We start from the raw sequence: 21,049 nt of genomic DNA, 5'->3' as shown, positions 1-21,049 counted from the left end.
AGGCATGTGTTTATCTACCAGTATTAATTTTTAATTAAACATTATTTTCTAGTTATCCTCGTCTCGTTTCATTGCAAATGTCACAATTATTTTGGAAAGCACAATGGAATATTTGATATATATTCCCAAACTACATGTGCGATCTTTGGCACGTTATGTCACAAGATGTTTAACACATAAAAGTAAAAGTTGTGAAATGGTCGTAGTTTGGTTAGGTGAGACAACAAAACCACTTGGTTTTAGGAAAAGAGTGTATGATGTAAGTAACTTACGAAACGTGATTTAACTTACTACTTACTACTGGCCATTTGATTTACAATTTATGCATGTTTCTTGTTATTTTGTTTTTTATATTATTATTGGTGGTGACATTTAAACAATGCACTGGTGAATTAATGGAAATATGTACTGTAGTGCCATCTTAAGTCAAATTTGCCCAGATTTGGTGTGATTAATCTGCATAACAAAAAAAATCAGTTCTGATAAGGTTTTAGTCCTCAGATTATAATAAGCAAAGTTTATTTTCTCTTCACTGGAAGAGGGATTCCCTAATTTGGTCGACTCTGCAGCTAAAGACATACATGAACATTTTTCACATGTGAGAAGTTTTACGTGTTCATCACACGCAGCCTTTAGATATTTACATGTGAAAACAATAATGTTAAGTGCTTTTTGTTGGACTTTCCAGGATTTCCAACTGTGTCTTAATGTTTAAATGCTCCGTTAGTAATTCCAAAGTGCGTGTTTTTATCTACATATGACGTCCTGTCAGTTTAATTACCCACAGAAATCATCATCATCATCTTTGACATACAGGGCTCCGTCTTCCCATCTGCCTTGTATGTAAACTCCTCAGATTAAATGGCGGCAGGGAAGGGTTGGTGTGGTAATGGAAATAAGGCCTGCTGCAGGTGAGTCTGAAAAGCATGTGATAACAGAACAGGATGAATCAAAGTCTTATCAGAAAATAACTCTTATTGCTCTTTTGTTTACTGCTCATCCTCAGATGAATGAGCTGCCAGGGAGCATCATCAAACATCCTGCAGAGGTTCCTCCTCTGGGTCAAACTGACTGGAAATCTGTTAGAAATAAAAAGATGGGATATAAATGTTTAATTTAACTTGGTTGAAACCTGACATATCGTACTTGACAAGAGGCATATTTATAATTCCAGACAGGAATTTCAAAATACCTCTTAACTCAGTGAGCTATCAGGATTTCAACAGCTTCATCAGCACTCACACAGAATAATTAAAATGAGAGTTCAAATGACAACGTCGGAAAAAAGGATGTCATGACAGCGACGACTTGAGATTAGTCTGTTTGTTGTTGATTTTCAACAACAAACAGACTCTTATCTTATCTATAAAACTACAAATCCTATCATCTTAAAGAATCTGGATATGTTTCCTGGTTAGATTCTTCTGGTTTTGGACAGAGAAAACAAAACTAGAATTTCAAAGTGTTACTAATCTGCTTATTAACACAGTCAGCTATTAGGACTGTCAACCTCAAGCTGCTCTTGCACACGCCAGAAACATCAGAATCAACATCCAGTCTGAAAGTTATTTTAGTCTGCAGGTTAACAGTTTGAATTTCCTGAAGGAGAATTTTCTAGCAATTCTTCAGTCTGACCTTCTTTTTCTCTCCGGTTGGTTGTGTTCACCAGCACAGAAGATGGTCCAGGGGAGACAACCCGGTCTCACTCCCAAGTCGTCACATATGGACGCTTAAGAGCCATAATCGTCAGTTTGTGACGCACTAGGGATCCCTTTGACGTCATAGTTCGACGTATTGAGGGAAGCCCTGTTGTGTCAGTTTTTGATGGTAAAGGCAAGTATGATATTTAAGAGAAAAGACGAAGTAAGGAGGTGATTGGGGTGGATAGAGGGCCAGAACCCGGACCTTGAAGCAGGAGAACAGGGTTTGTGTCCCGTGCGAAACAAAACATTAAATGTTTTTATTTAGGCGAGTGAGGTAAATTGACATTAACGTTAGTTAACTTAAGTCTTAATTGACATACATAGCTATTTTAACCCAAACCCTGATCTTTTCCTAACCTTAACCAAGTAGTTTTGTTGCCTAAACCCAACCAAGTACTTTCTGTGCCTAAACCTAACGAAACTATTATGCGCGTTTCAACATGGCAATGTATGGAAACGTTACGTTTTATCTTGAAAGTGTAACCGGATATTGCATATTTATTGTTGCTAAGCGTTGCTAACTTGACTGTGGATCCCTAAACGTCAATAATTGATGCAAAAGGGCTACCCAAGTCTTTAAAAAGCGACGACAAAGGGCCTTTTGACGAGTAGGGAGTGAGACTGTGTTGGGGGAGAAAGACACCGTGAAGTGATGTTGAGACGTGGGTTCGAACCACGGCTATGACAAAGGTTTGTGATGTGTGTGTGAAGTTTAAAGAAATCCAAGCACAGCGTAATTTGTGTTGGCCTCGTTCGACACGTGAATTTCATCTTGTCAGGACAACGGTGACCATTGATGGAACAAAGACCGTGTAAGTTAAAAGCTTTTGCTTTTGTTAAGTTTTTCTTGCTTTTGAAAAGGTTTAGCTTGTAAACAACCATAGCTATGTTTTGACTTCTATGGCTGGCTAGCATGTTAGTGGTTTTCCAACCCCATAAGTAGGTCTCTAGCACCATCTGTTTCAAGAGAGCACAAAATTTTTTTTTGCTGTGCAGTCATTTTTGCACTGTCGCCTCACAGCAAGAAGGTCGTTGGTTCAAACCCCAGTTGCCCACCGGCCTTTCTGTGTGGAGTTTGCATGTTCTCCTGTGCTCGCGTGGGTTCTCTCCGGTTGCTCCTGCTTCCTCCCACCATCCAAAGACATGCAGGCTAGGTGTGTAAGTTAGGTGTGAATGTGAGTGTGAGTGGATGTCTGACTATGTGTGGCCCTGTGATGGACTGGCGACCTGTCCAGGGTGTGCCCAAGCCTTTTGCCCGATGTAGGCTGGGATTGGCTGCGACCCTGTGCGCAGGATGGGCGGTTGACAATGGGTGGATGGATGTCTTCATCTTTGAAACTGAATATCTTGAATAACTTTTTCTGTTAGTCTAACAAAGTGAGCAGTGGGCTGCTGTGGCACAGGAGGTGTTGAGCGGGTTGCCCGTTAATCAAAAGATCAATCCCCATCTCCTACAGGCTGCATGTCAAAGTGTCCTTGGGCAAGAAACTGAACCCTGAATTGGGGGTATTGGGTTGGGTTAATGTTAGCATGTTCCCAGCTAGCTAGCTAACAAATTTTCAAAAATATTGGTAGCCTAAGGAGACGGAAAACAGAAAGCTAGTTTAACAGAAGTTTCTCATAAATGCCTCTAGTGTGCAACATGAAAGTTGCTTTTAATTAAGTAATATATTTCATGACGGCAGCAGGGGCGGCCTGATAAGTCAAACCTTGATGTTCTGCTGTAAAGACGACTCATTGTGGTACTTTAAATACTACTGATACGCTCTCAGTGCAGCAGCCTCACACTTGTGTTTAGTACACAGTATAACCACAATCTGTGTCTCTGCAGGGGAAAATGAAGTGACGGCCTGCTGATGTATCACCTCTGTGTTTCCTTTAATTAATCCTCCTCCTGTGCAGTAAAGTGAGCGTAATAATTCCACACAGGCCACTCTGATCTGCCTAATGTGCTGCTCTACCTCTGACTTAAAGACGAACCATAAATCCAGCTGCAGCAGAACCTTCAGAGACACCGACTGAATAATGTCCCTATTAGGTGATAAGGAGGGACGCAGCAGGGGGTGGGGTCAGGGCGAGGGGGGTGGGCGTCCACTCAGCTCTGAGGTTAACCTGTGAGAGGGAAACTCACCTGAGATTGTTGTTGACCTCAGAGAGAAAAGCACCTTAAATATCTGTGTATAATCACGTTGCTGCAGATTTCTTCAGTAGGTAGACGTCTTTTTTTAATCTAAATGTTAATGTTTAGGTTTAAGCAACAAAAGCAGTTTGAGGTTCAGGAATGACTGTGGTTTTAGTTAAATGTTAGTAAAGTAAACTTATTGTTAACTTTTATAATATTTAAGAACACTGTCTTTCTTGAACCAAACCATGTGCCTTAAAAGAACCATTAGTTTTATCATAGTTTAGTTGCAAGTGAGAAAAGCTGATACGTTCATGATAAATATTTAATGACTTACCAGATACGTTCATGAAAAAAAAAACCACACTTCATCAGTATCTTGAAGAAAATCATAATTGGGCCACATTAGGTTTCTCCCAAAACTAATAGTATAAAAATGTCATTACTAAGAGACAGGTTTTATTGTGGATCATAAGTGTTCTGTTTGAATTTTTTGTGTAAGCTTACAGCCTTATATTACAACATTAAAATGAGCTCCTGATATCATCAAGAGAATATATTCTATAAGCTGGCAAAATTCACTTGGATGAATGTTTTTTATTTCTAAACAATAATTTCTGCATATTTTCCTGCTGGATTTTGCAGAGAAACACTGAGAGGTGAAGAAAGAAACACAAGTTTGAGCTCACTTTTTTTAGATATTATAATGCGTTGCCTTGAGAAACTCTGTGTTCTGCATAGCAATGATTTAAAACAGAATGTACATTTCAGATTGCATTTGGATGAAATGTGCTCACTGCTGACCTGAGGCCAGTTTCATTCACTGCCTGCTCCTCTTTTTATGGGAACATTAAACTTGTTTCAGCTCTTTCTCCGCCGGCTAAAGAACTGAACCAGTCTCCGCTCTCAGTCCACTCAGATAATGTTTAAGTCCCAGCATTGTTTTACAGCTGCAATATCTACAGGAGAGATGGCACTTTGAATTGTCTCTGCTTGTTTATAAGATGGTTTGTTAAAAAATCCATTGCTCACCCTTTTCTGCAGGCAGAACTGGAAATGAATTGTTTAACGCACGGTTTCATCTCTTTGAAAATATGAAGCTGAAAGGTCAGAAGAATAAAAAGTTTTTATTTTAATGGGTGTTTTTTTAAAACTTTGCTGTTTATTACATATTTAATAGACACAAAGAATGAAAGAACAAAAGATAGATTTAAAAAAAGTACAAAGCAAAGAAAATCTTGACTAAAATGAGAAAACATCCACACTGAAAACACAATTTACATGTGAAAACAAATTTTGTTGGCAGTAGCCTTGGCAAGTGGTTGGTCATCTCCCACTTGCTACATCTTTTCAGATCACACCAGTTCTGGATCAGTGTCTTCATTTTTGACACCAACATACCCAGTCAGAGCCTTGAACTTGAACAAAATCAGCATAGAAGTAGCCAAAATCTAACTAGCTTAACTAGCGCTAACTTTACCTTTCGTACGACCAGCATAATCACTTCCTCTTTAGTGTTTTTTCCTACAAACTAAAAGCGCGAGAAGCTTATAAAACTGAGCTTTTACTTTGAAAAATTCTGAATGACATTAAAAGAATCTGTTGCCTGCTTGACACACCTCTGAAAGAGCCCGTAAGAAAACATGATTCCCCTAAATGTCCTCTGCCTGGAGATACTGGGGAATTCCAAAGCAGCTCATGGCGTGATCTGAGAAACATTCGCTGCAGAATGCATTTGTTGAAGAGAGAAAAAAAATATGAATTGTGAGGTGAGATCAAACCATCAACCCTTGGGAAGTGAGTCCTGCACCTTACCAACTGAGCTCACCAGACAACATGATGATACAATGTGGTGACGTCCATGGAAGGGGTGCCTGCGGTTATGGAGAAATAAATGGCTCATTCTAAGGTAACAAAAACATAATGGTTTATTATGTAAGGTCTTTACACCACTGAAAACATAGTTTTGGATCTTATATTGAATTTCTGTCGATAGATCCTCCGAAATATTACACACTGAACCTTTAAAGTACCAAAATTATGCAGAACGGCTTACTTCAGAATAATGTATGTTATTCTAAGTCTTCATACTTAAACAACAAAATAGGTTGGTTATAATGAATGTTGTATCACCTGCTGCGTTCAAACCAGGCTGCTTATAAAACTGCATAGCTATAAGGAATTGTGTAACTGTAACATGTTTTTCACTTACAGAGCACATGTGCAATGCAACTAATAACAGCTTATTAACTAGCAGCCTACTGTAAGTCAACACACCCCGCAGACTCTCAAACCCAGCGTTGACTAAATAAAACTGTAACATTACATGATCAACAATAAACCAATAACCTGTTCGCAGCCAATGTTAATAATAACACAATGGCAGCCAGCAGGATGTAAATGATTACGTTAATCGACTGCCAGAAGTTTGGCAAGTAAACAAACGATCATTCATCTTTTCATAACGAAGGGCAGTCGGAGTTAAACTCCGGTAGGTCGCAGCTAAAGCAAGAAGCAAGGTAACGATAGATTGCCAATGCTGAGATAAACATGTTTACTAAGCTCAGGTTACTAACCTATTTTGCAATCAGTGCTTCTTTGTTTGGACCTTGTTATATGAATTTTTAAACCAAAGTTTCTGATGAGTGGCGGAGCAGCTGCCGCTGTTAGTTAGCAGCAGATTCATAGCATGTGTTACGTAGGCAGGTTAAAGGTAACGGAGGGAGGGGGAAAAAAGCAAGATCATCAGTCGTTTTCTAAAAATAAACATTGTTCACGAGTCCCGCATCTCAAGTCTGAGTCAAGTCTGAAGTCACTGTGTGTGCGACTGAAGTCCGAGTCTCAAAATTGAGTACTCATCTCTAATATTAGGTCACCTGACTTCTTCTGCCACTAGATGTCGGAACCTAACAAAAAACGTAAATATGGTTTGTAATAATATCAGAGCCGTTTTGAATAAGGTCCTGCATAATTGCGATATGGCTGTTTTTCTGGTGAGGAAAGACGATTATTGTATTAAAGTAAATGTAACATAACATAATGTACATTTCTCAATGCCCAGATTGGAAACATCTTGAAATGAGAACTTCCTGATGCGGTTGAGGAAAACTAAGCTTTTGGAAAACAATGAGTTAAATAAGTTGACGTTGACTTCAGCTGCATCATTCCATCACCTCTAACCTTTTCTGTGATCACTCATTTTAAATGTTAGTATAGAACTGTCATCTTCAACCTGTATATATGTAACCGTAGGACCAAAACAGAGATAAAAAACTGTTTCTCTGATAATGATATCACTTCGCATATGGCTGAGCTACAGTTTTCAGATGTGATTTACTTGTTTCCTTTCAGCTGCAGGTTTCAGTCTGCCGTGATTCACTAACTCGCACGGTGATAAAATGTGTCGTATTTAATCACTGACACTTAAGTTTTTACTGCTGCTGTGTGTAATCAGGCTGCTGCTGTCAGACACTCGTATTTCAAACTCACACACACACACAAGTACAGTTACACAGTTCTGATATAACGCTAAAATTACAGCATATGACTGAGTTGAACATTAAAGTAAAAACAAAACTTCTTTAACATACGATATTTACCAAAGGTATGTGGCCAAATGTTTGCATTTACACTTGATATCAGAGAGAGATACATTCAAGACACATGAAGTGGTTCAGTGTAAAAACACTCTCATTGAAATCACTTCTGTTCTTGCACATACATCCTATGCTGCTGATTGGATAACACTGAAAGAAGAAAGACACCAATGTTGTCACCGAGAATCAAGTACTCACACATGGAGGTTCGAATATGTCAGGACCTTTCAAAATGACTGATATGATTGTTTTGTAATCTGCCACCTGTGTGGTTAAGGTTTGGTTTGGTTTAGACACAAAACCTGCTTTTTTTAGTTTAAAGAAAGATGGCGATCACAGTTAAAAGGAGCTGGTGGGAGACGGGTGTGGACAGTAGTCTCTGGTGTCAAAGTCAGACAATGTTTGGATGCATATCTTGTTTCAGAAAAATACTCATAACAGCAATTTTTTACCAAATGATTTTGGGCTAAACTGAAGTGTGTGTGTGTGGTCACAGGGTTTTCATATGACTGACATTTCTAAAGGTCAAAGTAAAAACACACTGAGCACCTCCATATCAGATTAAGTTGGTCTGCTTTGACTAAATGTCATCTTTACGTGTCACATGCTAAAAGCAATCGAGCAGGTTTCCAGCTGGCTGAACTTCATCGAGCATCAGAGAAACAGCCGGCAGGTTCAGACTGGAGATTTCAAGAGGAAATAATCAATAAAGTTGCTTGCTGTGACAAGTTATGTCCCTAAACTAAGTGGATCCTGAATTTACTGCAGATGTTTCAAATTCTATTGGAGATCACAAAGTCATCAAAACATGTTAAAAGTTGAAGAACCATATTGGAATTGTATAGATTGGCATGATCATCATCAGGTCAATTTGTCCAATGGTTTATGACCAGATATCTGAAAGTATTCTGTAAGTACCAGTATTAGTAATAAGCAAACATGCTACCATTGAAATGGTAAACATGTCAAACACTTCCTAGACATCACACTGTTAAAAGTGTCATAGCATTTAGCTCAAATCATTACTATGAGTACAGAGAGCCACTAACATGGCCGTAGCTCTTAGGCTTGTTTGTACACACAGTGAGAAAAAAGATGTCTTCTAGGTTTGATCATGACCAGATGACGCAACAATCAGACACTGAAAGGAACTAGACTTTATCCTTCTCTAACGATACCGTCACAAAACATCAAAACAAGGCAATACAGAACATGAAAAGGCAACAGAGGCCCCAGACTGGTGACATTGTTACACAAACCCCCGAGGCTGACCGTGGCGCCCTCATTTGAGAGAGTGTTTGAAAATGTCTTAAATGAGATGTTTCAGTAGTATAGAAAGAAAGAAGTGTGTGTGTGTGTGTGTGTGTGTGTGTGTGTGTTTTTCTGTGAATCGTTGAATCGAGGACTCTCATTAGTCGCAGGTACGATCTCTCTTCCGGCTCCATACAATTTCTGCTCATCACCAAATAAACAGCATTTGTCAGAGTGAATCTGTCCCTTCTGCTGTGTTAATTTGGCTCCTGGAGGAACAAAATGAAACCCAGACACTAAAGAAACAAACACAGACACTGATCCTCAGCTCTGAGTTAGAGAAGAAGAGAATCGCTCCTCGTTTCAAAGCCAGCTGTGTCGTTCTCGTTGATTGTGTGCAGTTTTGCTGTGAATTTGCATTTGTTTCCTCTGCTTCCTTCACGCCTGCTGAAATTCTCTGTAACACAGTCTGGAGGAGTTTTGATGGCGAAGCACACATGGAGCTGATTTCCATGAAATAAACACAAAGACCCCCAGAGGGTTTTTAATGGGGTTTACACTTTATTCTTCATCAAAGAGAGACGACACACTTCTCTCCGTTCATGCATATTTGGACAAAAAAAGTGTTCATTCTGCAAACAGCAGAGTTTGTTCTGAATACCAACCAGTTAATGGTGTTAACTGTTGTTCAGGTGGGCATGCACATACAATTCAAAGCATTTTTTTTATCATTGTTATGGTAAATAACCTCTACTTATATAGTGCTTTTCGAGTGGTGGAAAGTAACTAAGTACATTTACTCAAGTACAGTACAAATTAGAAGTACTTTACTTGAATATTTTAGGCTACTTTACACTTCTAATCCACAACATGTCAGAGGCAAATATTGTACATTTTACTCCACTACATTTGTCCGACAGCTTTAATTACAAGTTAGGGGAGACCGGGTATGGTTGTAACATGGCGAGAGTTACAACAGATAGGAGTTAGGTGATTATTTCAGTATTTACCTACTTCCTCCCAGATCAGGCATGGTGGTTATCAAGTCTGGAAAGAGGTGTATTCAGAAAATATATAGAAAAAACTGATTTTGAGTTAAGAAAGTAGTTTTTGACCAAGACTATTTTTTGTTTAGTATCTATACTGTTGCAGGTAGAATAGATTGACTTATATTAGATTGAAATATAGTTTCTCAGGCAACATGTGATGCATTTTTTCCTTTCTAATTTCAAACACCTATGGTAATACAGCTAGGTAAACATTGGCTGACAGGGGTGGACCAGCATTAATTTGTCAGCACTGTGACCAGCACCTCCCATTCACGTGTTGTACACATGTTGGCGAATGTATCGTCACTCGACCTTTTCCATACTCGGTCTCCGCTGGTGGAGAGGGTAGAAAAGTGTATGGGCAGCTTGTGAGAAGTGCCTGTGTGCAAGAAAAAGTCCCGGTACGCCAAAAAGTAAAATATAGAAGTGCAAGAATACCGGCCCACTTCACGCACTGACTGTGACTCTGAATAAGAAAATACAAACACTGACACACACACACACACACACCTCTTTTTAGTTAGAACTAAAGATGTACAGAGATGATCTTTAATTAATTACATTTTAGTAGTATTTATTAAGTATACTTTTAAGTAAGTTTATTCTATAGATAAATTTACATACACATACTGTACATGCGCATGTGTCATCAACTCTTACAGCAAGAGAGAAACTTTGTTCTTTTATATAACTACCTGTTTTGGAAACTTATCATATAGTGTGGCATCTATTTTTGATTCTTTTGTGTGATTGTTACAACCTACCCCAGCATGTGTTACAAGGGAACCCATTGCATTTGACACCAACTCGAGAGTTCTGTGATATTCTTTTAGAGGATTGAACAACAGTGTTGGCACTTTGTATAAAAATTTGAAAACTCTAGCTAAAAAATTCAGTGAGTTGGTTACTGAAACAAAAAGTGTTGCAACCATACCCGGTCTCCCCTAGCTTTTTTTTTTTTTCCAACAACAAAGTATCTTCAGTCAGGGACTCCTTCAGCTCTGCAGCAATAAGGACCGTTACAGAAAGTAATTCCTCTTAACCAGTGTGCAAACTATGCCATAGCTTTCGGGGGAGCTCACTTTCCCCCCCCCCCCGGGATTCTTACTGCTGACTCATTATTAGCTGCAAGCACGTAGGCCTGGGGCTGACTGTGAAAGTATCAGGCATGTTTGTCTTATTATAATAATAATTATTATCATATGTAGCCATTTTGCTACAATTACGCTCAGGGTGCGAACTACGGGGGAGCCAGAGGGAGCCGAGCTACCCTTAATAAGACATCAGCTCTCCTAAACGCATGTTGTGTGATATTTTGGGGGGACTCTCTAAGATATTCACAGCGTGCATTATTGCAATTAACTTCTATATTTCTCTGTCATCGTGGATCTTGCATAAAAGCAGGAGCGACAGACTTCATCCAGCCAGTCAGAGGGAACGATCACCGACCGTCCGCAGCAGGCCGGTTGCTCCACGATCTCCTGTCCCCGGCCCTGCGTGCTCACCGCCCCTCTCTCTCTCCGGTACAGGTTGTGTCGCTAGTACGGCCGGTACGCTGTGTGTGCGGTTCGTGATCGTTCCCTCTGGCTGGATGAACATTAGGCAATATAACTTGTGTATGTTTTGTAACTGTGTGTTTATTTTAGTTATGCAAAACAGTGACACTGCATTTTCCTATCGGGGCTGAAGAATGACGTAATATTAATGAGAGCAAAACACTCACAGGGAACATTTACTGCACTATGAGTACTTTTACTTCTTGTACTTTTAAGTACATTTTGCTGATAATCCTTTTACTTAAGTAACGTTTTGCAGGACTTTTACATGGAGTATTTTCTCAGTAAAATATTACAACTTTTACTTAAGTAAAAGATCTGAATACTTCTACCACCACTGTGCTTTTCTACCTCAACTGACAGAGCGCTTTACAATTGACCTCTCATTCATCCATTCACACACACTGATGGCACTGATTTGCCCATCGAGAGCAACTTAGGGTTCAGTATCTTGCCCTAGGACAATTTGACTTGTGGACAGGAGGAGTCGACCAATCGCCAATCCAGAGATCTCAATATGTTGGAAATGTTTTAATTGCGCTCGCTATGACTATGATTTCAATCTGTACCAGACTCAGCCTGGCGTCTGTTACGTGACAACAAAACTCGAGTAGTCATTTGAGCGTGTGAGAGGTGCCTGGTGGGTTTTAGTTTTTGTCTGTCTACATGTGGTGTCTCGTATTTTCCTCCCTCTCCCTCAGGGCGGAGTTGTGGGCTGCATCTCTGGAACACTGGTCGTTTCCCCCCAGCTGCAGGCAATCTGCGTTTCATACACCTGTCTCCTGTGATCATCAGGACTGGCTTATATATCCTGCCATCTCCTCAGTTCCCCGCTGGATTATTGATTCTAGTTTGTAGGTACACTATGACCATCTTCACCTGCCTCCTGTTACTCTGTACCAGTGTTGACTCTGTTTTCCTGTGCCCTGCTTTAGTGTTTGTTGGAGACCCTGCTTTGCTCCCGTGCCGTTCTGTCACGGAGGACGCCTGGCTGGAGATTTCCCCACCGCAGACTCACTTCTCTGTCAGCCCTGTTACCCGCCTGGCCATGGCCTCGCACTTACCTGCCACCCAATGCCACACCGGAGGAACCTTCTCCCCAGCATCAAGCCTGTCTAACCATATCTTGTGTTCAATAAACTGTGTGAATATCCTCCTGAGCTGTGTTCTTGTTGCATCTGGGTTCTGAGCCACAAAATCCCTGATAATTACGTCAGTATTAAACAAAGTGGGCGCTAACTTTTCTCTAAAAAAGAACAACTTAAAGCATTTGTTAAGGAAGATGGGTTTACTGTACTTCCCACAGAATTTGGTCAAAGTCAAATTTACCACCTGTGCTACATCACATATTTCATTGCTCAGATCTCCAATTGCAGTGGTTAGTCTGTCGCCTCACAGCAAGAAGGTTGCGGGTTCAAACCCCGGTTGCCCCGGCCTTTCTGTGTGGAGTTTGCATGTTCTCCCCGTGTCTGCGTGGGTTCTCTCTGGGTGCTCAGGCTTCCTCCCACCATCCAAAGACATGGACTAGGTTAATTGGTGACCCTAAATTGTCCTTAGGTGTGAGTGTGAGCGAGAGTGGTTGTTTGTCTATGTGTGGCCCTGCGATGGACTGGCGACCTGTCCAGGGTGTACCCCGCCTTTCGCCCGATGTCAGCTGGGATTGGCTCCAGCCCCCCCTCGCGACCCTGTACGTCGATAAGCGGTTGAGGATGGATGGATGGATGGATGGAGATCTCCAATTGCATCCAGAGACATTTGTGCCTGCTCCAATTGATAATGCAAATTGGAAATCGATCTGTACATATCAAGACTGTTGCTTTAAGTACTCTTTAGGTAAGTTGACAGAGTTTGTGGTCACAGGTGTGCGTTAGGTGTTCCTTCCAGACCTTTTTTGTTTTGACTGAACCGTCTTCATCTCCTCCCGACTTTCCATCCTGTCAGACAGTTTTCATTTCCTGTGCCGTTACAGATGCCAGATGAGTCCTGACAGCATTTGCGTTGATCTCTCTCTCTCCGGTAGCTTCTCAAACGAACCCTCCAGCCACTGACTGATGCTTCTGTGGAAAGGTAATCGATGGCAGGAAAACATCAGCAATAATCACAGCTGCCAGAGGCCCAGAGAGCAGGACCTGACGGAGACAGATCCCCGTCAGAGCAGGAGGGCAGCGGTGATGGAGTCCGTCTGACAGACAAGAGCTGCTGAGACCTTTGATAAGAGTTTGAACGTAACCTGGAGCCTCTAAAGCTGAACGATCAATCAGCCAGATGGATTCATTCAGAGAGGAGAGACACACTGCTGCTGTTGCTGTCATCATCAAACGCCTCCATCAACCATCAACAACCAACAACCAACGCGGAGGACAAATATTGCTGCTTGAAATTTTTAGGTAAAGTTTTTTTTTTTTTTTTAAAGGATTGTGTGCTCAAGAAATGAGAAGATTTGGTTAATTCATGTTTCCAGATCTCTCTCTTTAATTACATACAGAACATCCTTCCACTGAGCCCAACAGGTATACAATGTATTATAATATTTACAGTGTCATTTGGTTCAGTACCAATACATTACATACTGGTTCTTACTGCTACTTAAATGTAGGTACAATAGAAGAAAATAGACAAGTGAGCACTTTAGAGAAAATGAGAAGTAAATTATACTTGCATTTTTGTAAATACTAGGTATTTAAGGGTACTGGGAGTGTTTAGAGGTTTGTGGGAAAAAAAGAGTTAAACTGGTAGAAGTGTCTACAATTTATATTCCAGCCTGCATATTTAGTTCTTACTGAGTAATTACAGAGTAAAAAAGGAGAACAGTCAAGATATTTGTGTTATTGTCTGCATGTGTTTTTAAACCATTTAAACTGTCACTTTCACTTTACCCTGTAGTCTTGAATTGCTTATGTATTACTTTTTCTACTTCTTCTTCTGATTATTATTATTATTATGTATTTATTTTACTTCTCTATTAGTCTGTATTAATTCTGTCCTTGCGCTGGGGATCAATAAAGTTTTATAACCAGAAATAGGCTATGCCAAAATACTGCAAGTGAAGATATATAATTTGACATATTCGTAGATACATAACAAATGTGTTATTAGAAGTAATTTGGCTTAATGGAAAGGACATTTTTGTATCATTTCAGATTCTGTGTCGACTGCAGCTTCAGTTTTTATAGAAGCTCTAAATAATATACACCATTATGGTAAATAAAACATAGAGCATAATATAAAGATCAGCAGATTGTAGACTTGGATCACAACAACATCTGAGTTCATGGAAAAAATAAAAATAGTTGTTGGCTGGTAGATTACTGCAATAATTCATGTAGTCAGGGCTGCTCGCCAACAACTGCGGATCCATGTGACAACAGCACAGACTGTTCACAGAAACATTCTTATGAAGGAGGATTATATCTGACAAAACCCTTCTGGTTTAAATCCAGACGTGTTGCTTTTTCATGATGGAAAAAGCAGCAGTAGAAGTTTGTACGTGGGGTAAGTACAACACTTCGCAAAAAGACTTGTGCCTCTAAAATAAGAACTTTTAAAAATTTTTGCAGTGGTGAAATAAGTACTCTATTTGAGTAAAAGTAGTAGTCCTAAAAATCCAATAATTTAAGTAAAAGTACAGAAGTATTGGATTACAGTTAGTGTCACTAAAGTTGTCGCAGTTAACAGTGGAGATAATTTTAACAACTTTATATACTGTACTTTCAGGTAGCTTGATCTATAAATCACAATTTAAGCTATCAGTTGATTGTTGTTGAATATTAGTTATATTTTGTATTATTAATCTGAATCTGTAAAAAGTACCGAAAGCTGTCATATAAATGTAGTGGAGTAAAAAGTATGATATTTTCCTCTGAATTGTGGTGGAGTAGAGGTATGAGGAAATACTCAAGTAAAGTACAACTTCAGATTTGTACTCATGCACAGTACTTGAGTAAATGTACTTAGTTACATTCCACCGCTACAAATTTGCACAGAAGTTAGATGTGATGATTGATTAGTCGATCAACATAATATTAATCTGCAACTATTTTTGATAAATTAATCATTTTTAGCAAAACTGCAAAATATTTTACAAAGAATTGGCTTCTCTTCCTTGTTTTATAAAATATATATACAGAACTTTCAACAACCTTCAAAACAAAATTACAAAGTGCTGTACATGATTGAACCAGGATTAAAACATTTCATTAGGCAAGAGGGGAAATAAAATCAGAATTAAAAAATAAAAATAAAACATAATCAGCAGATTAATGGATAATGAAAATCATTTTTTAGTTGCAGCCCCAATAAGAACAATTTCTTTGGGTTGCCAGGTTTGGAAAATCCCTGGCTGGTGTTTTCATAGGCTAATTCATGGTAGGCAAATAATGCTAAGCCATCAAGTTTTAATGCGTTTTAAAGTGTTTTTAAAACAATTCTAGGCATCAGTTCAGTGGTTAAACAGTTAAACCACTTTTTACAAACTGTCCATATAAAACGTATTAAACTGACTCGTGAAGCATCAGTATCAGCTCTTTACTAATTAACTATTAATTACAACTTATAAAGCTTTGTAAACCACACCAGGCTGCCCCTTTCAGCCTTTGCTGTAGCGCATCAGTCTCGGTGTCTTACAGCTTGTGGATGGTTTTGACACACGTTATTGTAAGCGGCGTGACGTCAGTCCGTGATTAGAGAGAGAGAGAGAGAGAGAGAGAGAGAGAGAGAGAGAGTCGGTGTGGACGCTGCAGATCGTGGCGGATCTTCAGACCCTGAGGCAGCAGCTGCACCTTCTCCTCTTTCTCCTCCTCTTCTTCCTCAACTCTTCGCCACAAGTCGGGCACCGAACAGCCGGTCCGTGGGGTGACAGACCCGGCGGGGAAACGTGCAACATGCCCGCTGAGCAGCTTCAACCGGGCGCGGTGTCGGTTTTTCCACTTTTTGGGGAATTTACGCGGACGAGCGGAGGAAGACTCCTGGTGGATCCGAAGCGCAGAGAGCTGTAAGTTGGAGGCGGAAAACTTAATATTCGGTGAAGATCTTGTGTTTTGATGAACATGCTGTGGTGGAGGGCATCGCCCCAGGCATCTGCTGCTGCTGCCGGCCGCCGCTGCGCACCGTGAGGCGCCGGAGGAGCGCAGCGAGAACCCAGGCAGTTTCTCCCAGAGAGTCCTGGGAGGGAAAACAAAAACCTCTCTGCTTCTTAAAATCTGTCCACTCTGGATTTGTCACTTCAGGCTCGTGCGTTGATTTATATCCCGGAGATGCCAGTCATCTCTCGCCTCCGTCCTCCTCTGGGTCAGATCGGGATGGATGTGGCGCAGTGAGCCTGCGGATAATCACAGTTTGGACTTTTTGGTTACCCCTGCGCTCGCGGCTCTCCCTCATGCAGCTCCTCCGGCTGGCCTGGGCTCTGACTGCCGCTGCGGTCTGCTTCCTCTTCCTCCTGGTCATCCACAACCAGATCCTGAGAGAAGGTACGGCTCTGTAGTCTGGTCACAGACTTTGGGACGATGTGTGTGCGTGTGTGTGTGTCTGTGTGTAAGGTCAAACTGAGTGTCAACATGCCTAAAATCAAATCTATTCAGGTTTGGGGTTTTTTGACGTTAATCTGAGGACTTGTGGAGTGTTCAAATCTACGTGTGTGCGCGCAGTCCTAGGTGTTTTGCGCACCTGTCGTCCCGTCTGTGTGCGCAGCAGTGGATGGTGATATGACAAAAAAAAGGCAGGAGATGGAGAACAGACAAAACAGCAGCAAAATCAGTAAAAACAGCATTGGGCTCTGGCCGAACCGGCCGGGCCGATCAGGAGGAGGGCTGAACTCCAGCAAGGTCCGCTGGTTTTTACTGGAAGAATCCAGAAAGATTGGAGACAGATGATAGAGGAGGCACTGTGACTCTACCTCTCTACCTGACTCTCTCTCTTTCACCGTGCACACTCACACACACATACACACTGCTGCCTGTTCTCTCAAATTTGTTGTATTTGATTGACAAATGAAAACCATTTGCAAAGAAGGAAAACAAATAAACTAGAAATAAATGTAGAGCTGCAACTAACTTTCATTATAGATTAATAAATACATACCTTTCAGTATATTGAATTGCTTATTCTGTAAAATGTCAGATGTCTGATAATGACTTGATATTAATAAGTAGTTCCTGAATAACTCCAAATCCAGGACCATATAGTCGAAAATGATGAGTAACAGACTGGGGGATATTAATGAATTATTAGTTAATGATTAATTTATGAATATCTGTGAATAGACACACAAGTCCTTCCTCATTTACTCAAACCAGCAACCACTCATTCATAACTAATTAGCCTACCAAAGCATTTCTCTTTTGCCCCCAAATTAAAGCATCATCATACAAAACTAACAAGTAGATTCTGAGTTTTTACTGTGGAATTCACATTTAGTTCAGTAATTACAGTGACCAGCACATAGTTAATGTTCACATCCACATGTCACATACTACACAGGTAGGCAAGCTATTATATATTTACGATCACTTTTAAAACAATAGGCTTATCTTCCGTAAGAGATACCACGAGGAGCTGCAGGTCCTTCCGTCAATCTCTTACACAAAGCTAAAATACCCAAGATTCACATTTTTATTGTAAAACTACAAAAAACTAGAAAAAAACTTTTGGAAGTTACTCGCTCCACACACAAAGACGCACACTAAAATAGATTTTTCACTAAGTAAGTCAACGTGAACATTTGTGAGTGGAAGCTCTGCACAAAGCAACATTAACTTGCTAGATGTGGTGTTGCTGTGTTAACTCTCTGTTGTCCAGGTAAACTCTCATCTCACCTGGATAAGTTACAGCAGGCTATTAAGAGAAAACATGACATAAAACCAAATAAATACATATTTAACAGCCATAAACTCATAGTCCCCTGTGAATTTAGGGCTAGTCGCCCCCTGGTGGCCATTACAAAGAATGCCAGTTTAAGAGACTTCCGCATTGGCATCACTTTTCAGAAGGTTCTTACTTTAACTCAAGTTCAAGTAAGAACTCAGAGTTAAAATCAGTTCAAAACCAGAACTACTTTCCTTGTAAGAAAGTACTATGGCATGGTTGAGGTTGAATACACGTCAACGTTTCCTAGCTATAAAACTGACAACGAAGTGTTGGCTTGTGTTAATATTCCAGGACATTAACTCCAGTAGTGTCTAAATCAAACCATCCAGAATATTGACAGATAGCTTTAATATTCAAGTATTTATACATGCATATTTTAATTACTTGTTCTTCTTATTACGTATACAACGTAGTGACAAAACACGCTCTGTAGAGCCGTTTGTCCATTTGGGCTACCGTAGAAACATGACGCTGCAACATGCGACGTCCATGTAAGAGGTGTGTGTAGATAGAAATGGCTCATTCTAAGGTAATAAAAATATTATCGTTCATTATGTAATTTATGGATATTATATTGCATTTCTGTCAATAGATCCTCCTAAATATTACACACCTTTAATACATTTACAAGGCGGCTAACCCTGATGAAGTCATAGTAATCCCATAAGGGTTATCTCAGTTTGGCCTTGGAGACTTCAAATTCATAACAAATACTGTCTAGTTGCATTACGGGAAATGTAGGACTCTATTTTTTGAGCTTGTCACGTACAGTAGTAGGGACTTATTTTCAGGATATTTGTTTTTTTCAGTCTGCCTCTCACAAGTACAACCGTGCAAGTGACAACCTAAATGAATCGCTAAAGTACTAAATCTCTCTTTTAAGTCTTTTGAAGTCTCATTAGTCTGATCATTAAAGTGTTCAAGATCTGCCTACTTTGACGAAAAAATCGAAAGCAACCATCCGCAAAACACCAAAGAAGAACAACAGCATTATCGTTTCAGCAAGAGCCCCAAAACATTTTGTATAAAACCAGATTTTCCCTTTACCAACCTTTACCAAGTGCTGCCAGTGCATAAACATAACCATATTCACCAAGTAATGAAGCATGTCAGGGTGCCAGAGAATGAACAAGGCTCAGTCCTTACTGCAGTGTCCCGGGTTCGAATCTAGCCTCCCTCTTTACTCATTCTATCCACTGTCCTCTCAAATAAAGGCAAAAAATATCTTTTTAAAAACAAAAGACATTAAATATGTCAGTAAACATATACATTCGTTATCAAACATATCCGGTTGCCATTACGTTTCCCTCAAAACATACTCGCTGTTGCAAATTATTTGCAAGCGAATGTAATTTCTAGGAGACGGGGTCGGCTGACAGCTTGAACTAATCATCACCTTCATACTTGGTGGTGAAATATGATAAAATTGGGAGTTTGTTTACACTCTGTCCAAAATTAGATTTTCTTTCAAAAAGTCACTGATTCGGTCCTGACACGCAGATGACAAGCGATGTTCAGGTTGAGATTTAAAGCTTCACTTCGCCTGTGGTGTACAACACAAACAGTAAAAGTCCTTCTGCTCTCCGAGAGTCTTAAGGAGAAACTCAGCAGTTTTTGTCTGGCAGCTGCTTCTGACTCCTCGTATGCTGATGTTTCAGATCATCAGCGCTCCAGAAAGAAGACAATCATAAAATCCAGCAGATGTTTATTGAAATTCAAAAGTCAGCCCTTGAATAGACTCAGCGGAGCAGGTTGGGGTTTCCTGTGATGCTACAGTGAATCTTATTTTGAAGAGAGATGAGGTCTGTCGGTTTATATTACATCATTGGGTTAAACAGGTGAAGTATCCGATCAGTTATCAAATATAATTGGTGGTTCATCATATTTCTGTTTATATTACACATACAGGCATGTTTTCATACATACTGGAATATACAGTATAGTAGTTAAAAATCCCAAATGGGAAATCAAATAAACCCTTTTAAAGAACATAAAGAATCAGCTTTAGGGGCTGGTGTCTGTTGTCATCTTTTCTTCATTGATCATCTCAGTGTGAAAAGCTTTAATGAGCACAAACTGCAGAATGAAATTAATTCCCTCACGCTCTCTGTTTACTGAGTTTCTCTTTTCTTTTCTCTGCCCGCTCATAAAGCTCATTTAGATCCTGGAAACAAGCCTATTATGCAGCACATAGACTGTTGTGCCTGCGGTGTAGAAAGCTTACCTAAGGAGCCTTCCTAGTCCAAATTAATTCTCAGTGCTCCATTAAGTTGAGCATATATTCATGGGAATTATGAACACGCCGCTGATGAGAAGAAAAAAAACAACACAAACAGAAATTAACGGAGCAAAAAGCTGCAGAGGGTGTAATTGGATTTGAATAAATTCTTCTGGAGGAGTAACGTCAGTGAGTGATTCAACAGAGCATGACTGACGAAGCTATTTTAAAAAATTTAAGTCACACCCCAACTGCACAACGATAAATGTCCTAACCCCCTCGGCTTACAAAGGCATTACAGTTTTGTAGCTGATGATTCTATCCAAAGCCTACAAACGACATGAACCACATCAACTACATAAAAAATGCTGAGCTGCTTCCAGTGCTCCATTTAGAGATAATAAGACATAAGGTGAGTTTTCTGACTGTCATGGTAGATGTGTAGAGTTTCTGCTGTCCTGATGTCAACGGGGAGCTTGTTCCACCACTGCAGAGCCAGGACTCCCCCTCCCCATGATGAGGGAGCAAGCCGATTGGCAGTAGAAGATCGTTGTATGGCGTGACCATGGATGTAGGATGGGCCTGAGCCATTCGCAGTGGAGTGTCTGCATCAACAACTACACAGTAAACACTGGCTGAACCCAGGGACCGACTTTACCTTCAGAAAAGTCAGAAATAAAATTTGGAATCAGG

At 40.2% G+C, this 21,049-nt stretch overlaps 2 protein-coding genes across 13 annotated transcripts in view; one reads left to right on the top strand and one right to left on the bottom strand.

Annotated features, from left to right (window-relative positions):
* acap3b (ArfGAP with coiled-coil, ankyrin repeat and PH domains 3b) overlaps positions 1–21,049 on the bottom strand; it is a 163,670-nt gene that overhangs the window by 72,269 nt on the left and 70,352 nt on the right. The gene's annotated exons all lie outside the window — the stretch shown is intronic.
* The window catches only part of LOC123987223 (chemokine-like protein TAFA-5), a 50,944-nt gene continuing 45,905 nt past the window's right edge, over positions 16,011–21,049 (top strand). For 2 of the 3 annotated variants that reach the window (XM_046075919.1, XM_046075918.1), the window contains exon 1: positions 16,011–16,742. In XM_046075919.1, coding sequence (XP_045931875.1) covers positions 16,652–16,742 — 91 coding nt within the window. In that variant the 5' untranslated portion in view covers positions 16,011–16,651. The remainder of the gene's footprint in view (positions 16,743–21,049) is intronic. The other variant, XM_046075917.1, reaches the window with a different exon arrangement.

Source organism: Micropterus dolomieu, linkage group LG18, assembly GCF_021292245.1.
Source record: "Micropterus dolomieu isolate WLL.071019.BEF.003 ecotype Adirondacks linkage group LG18, ASM2129224v1, whole genome shotgun sequence".
Classification (NCBI taxonomy): Eukaryota; Metazoa; Chordata; class Actinopteri; order Centrarchiformes; family Centrarchidae; genus Micropterus; species Micropterus dolomieu.
The sequence above is the reverse complement of the archived record's forward strand: the minus strand, read 5'-3'. Positions and strand labels throughout refer to the sequence as shown.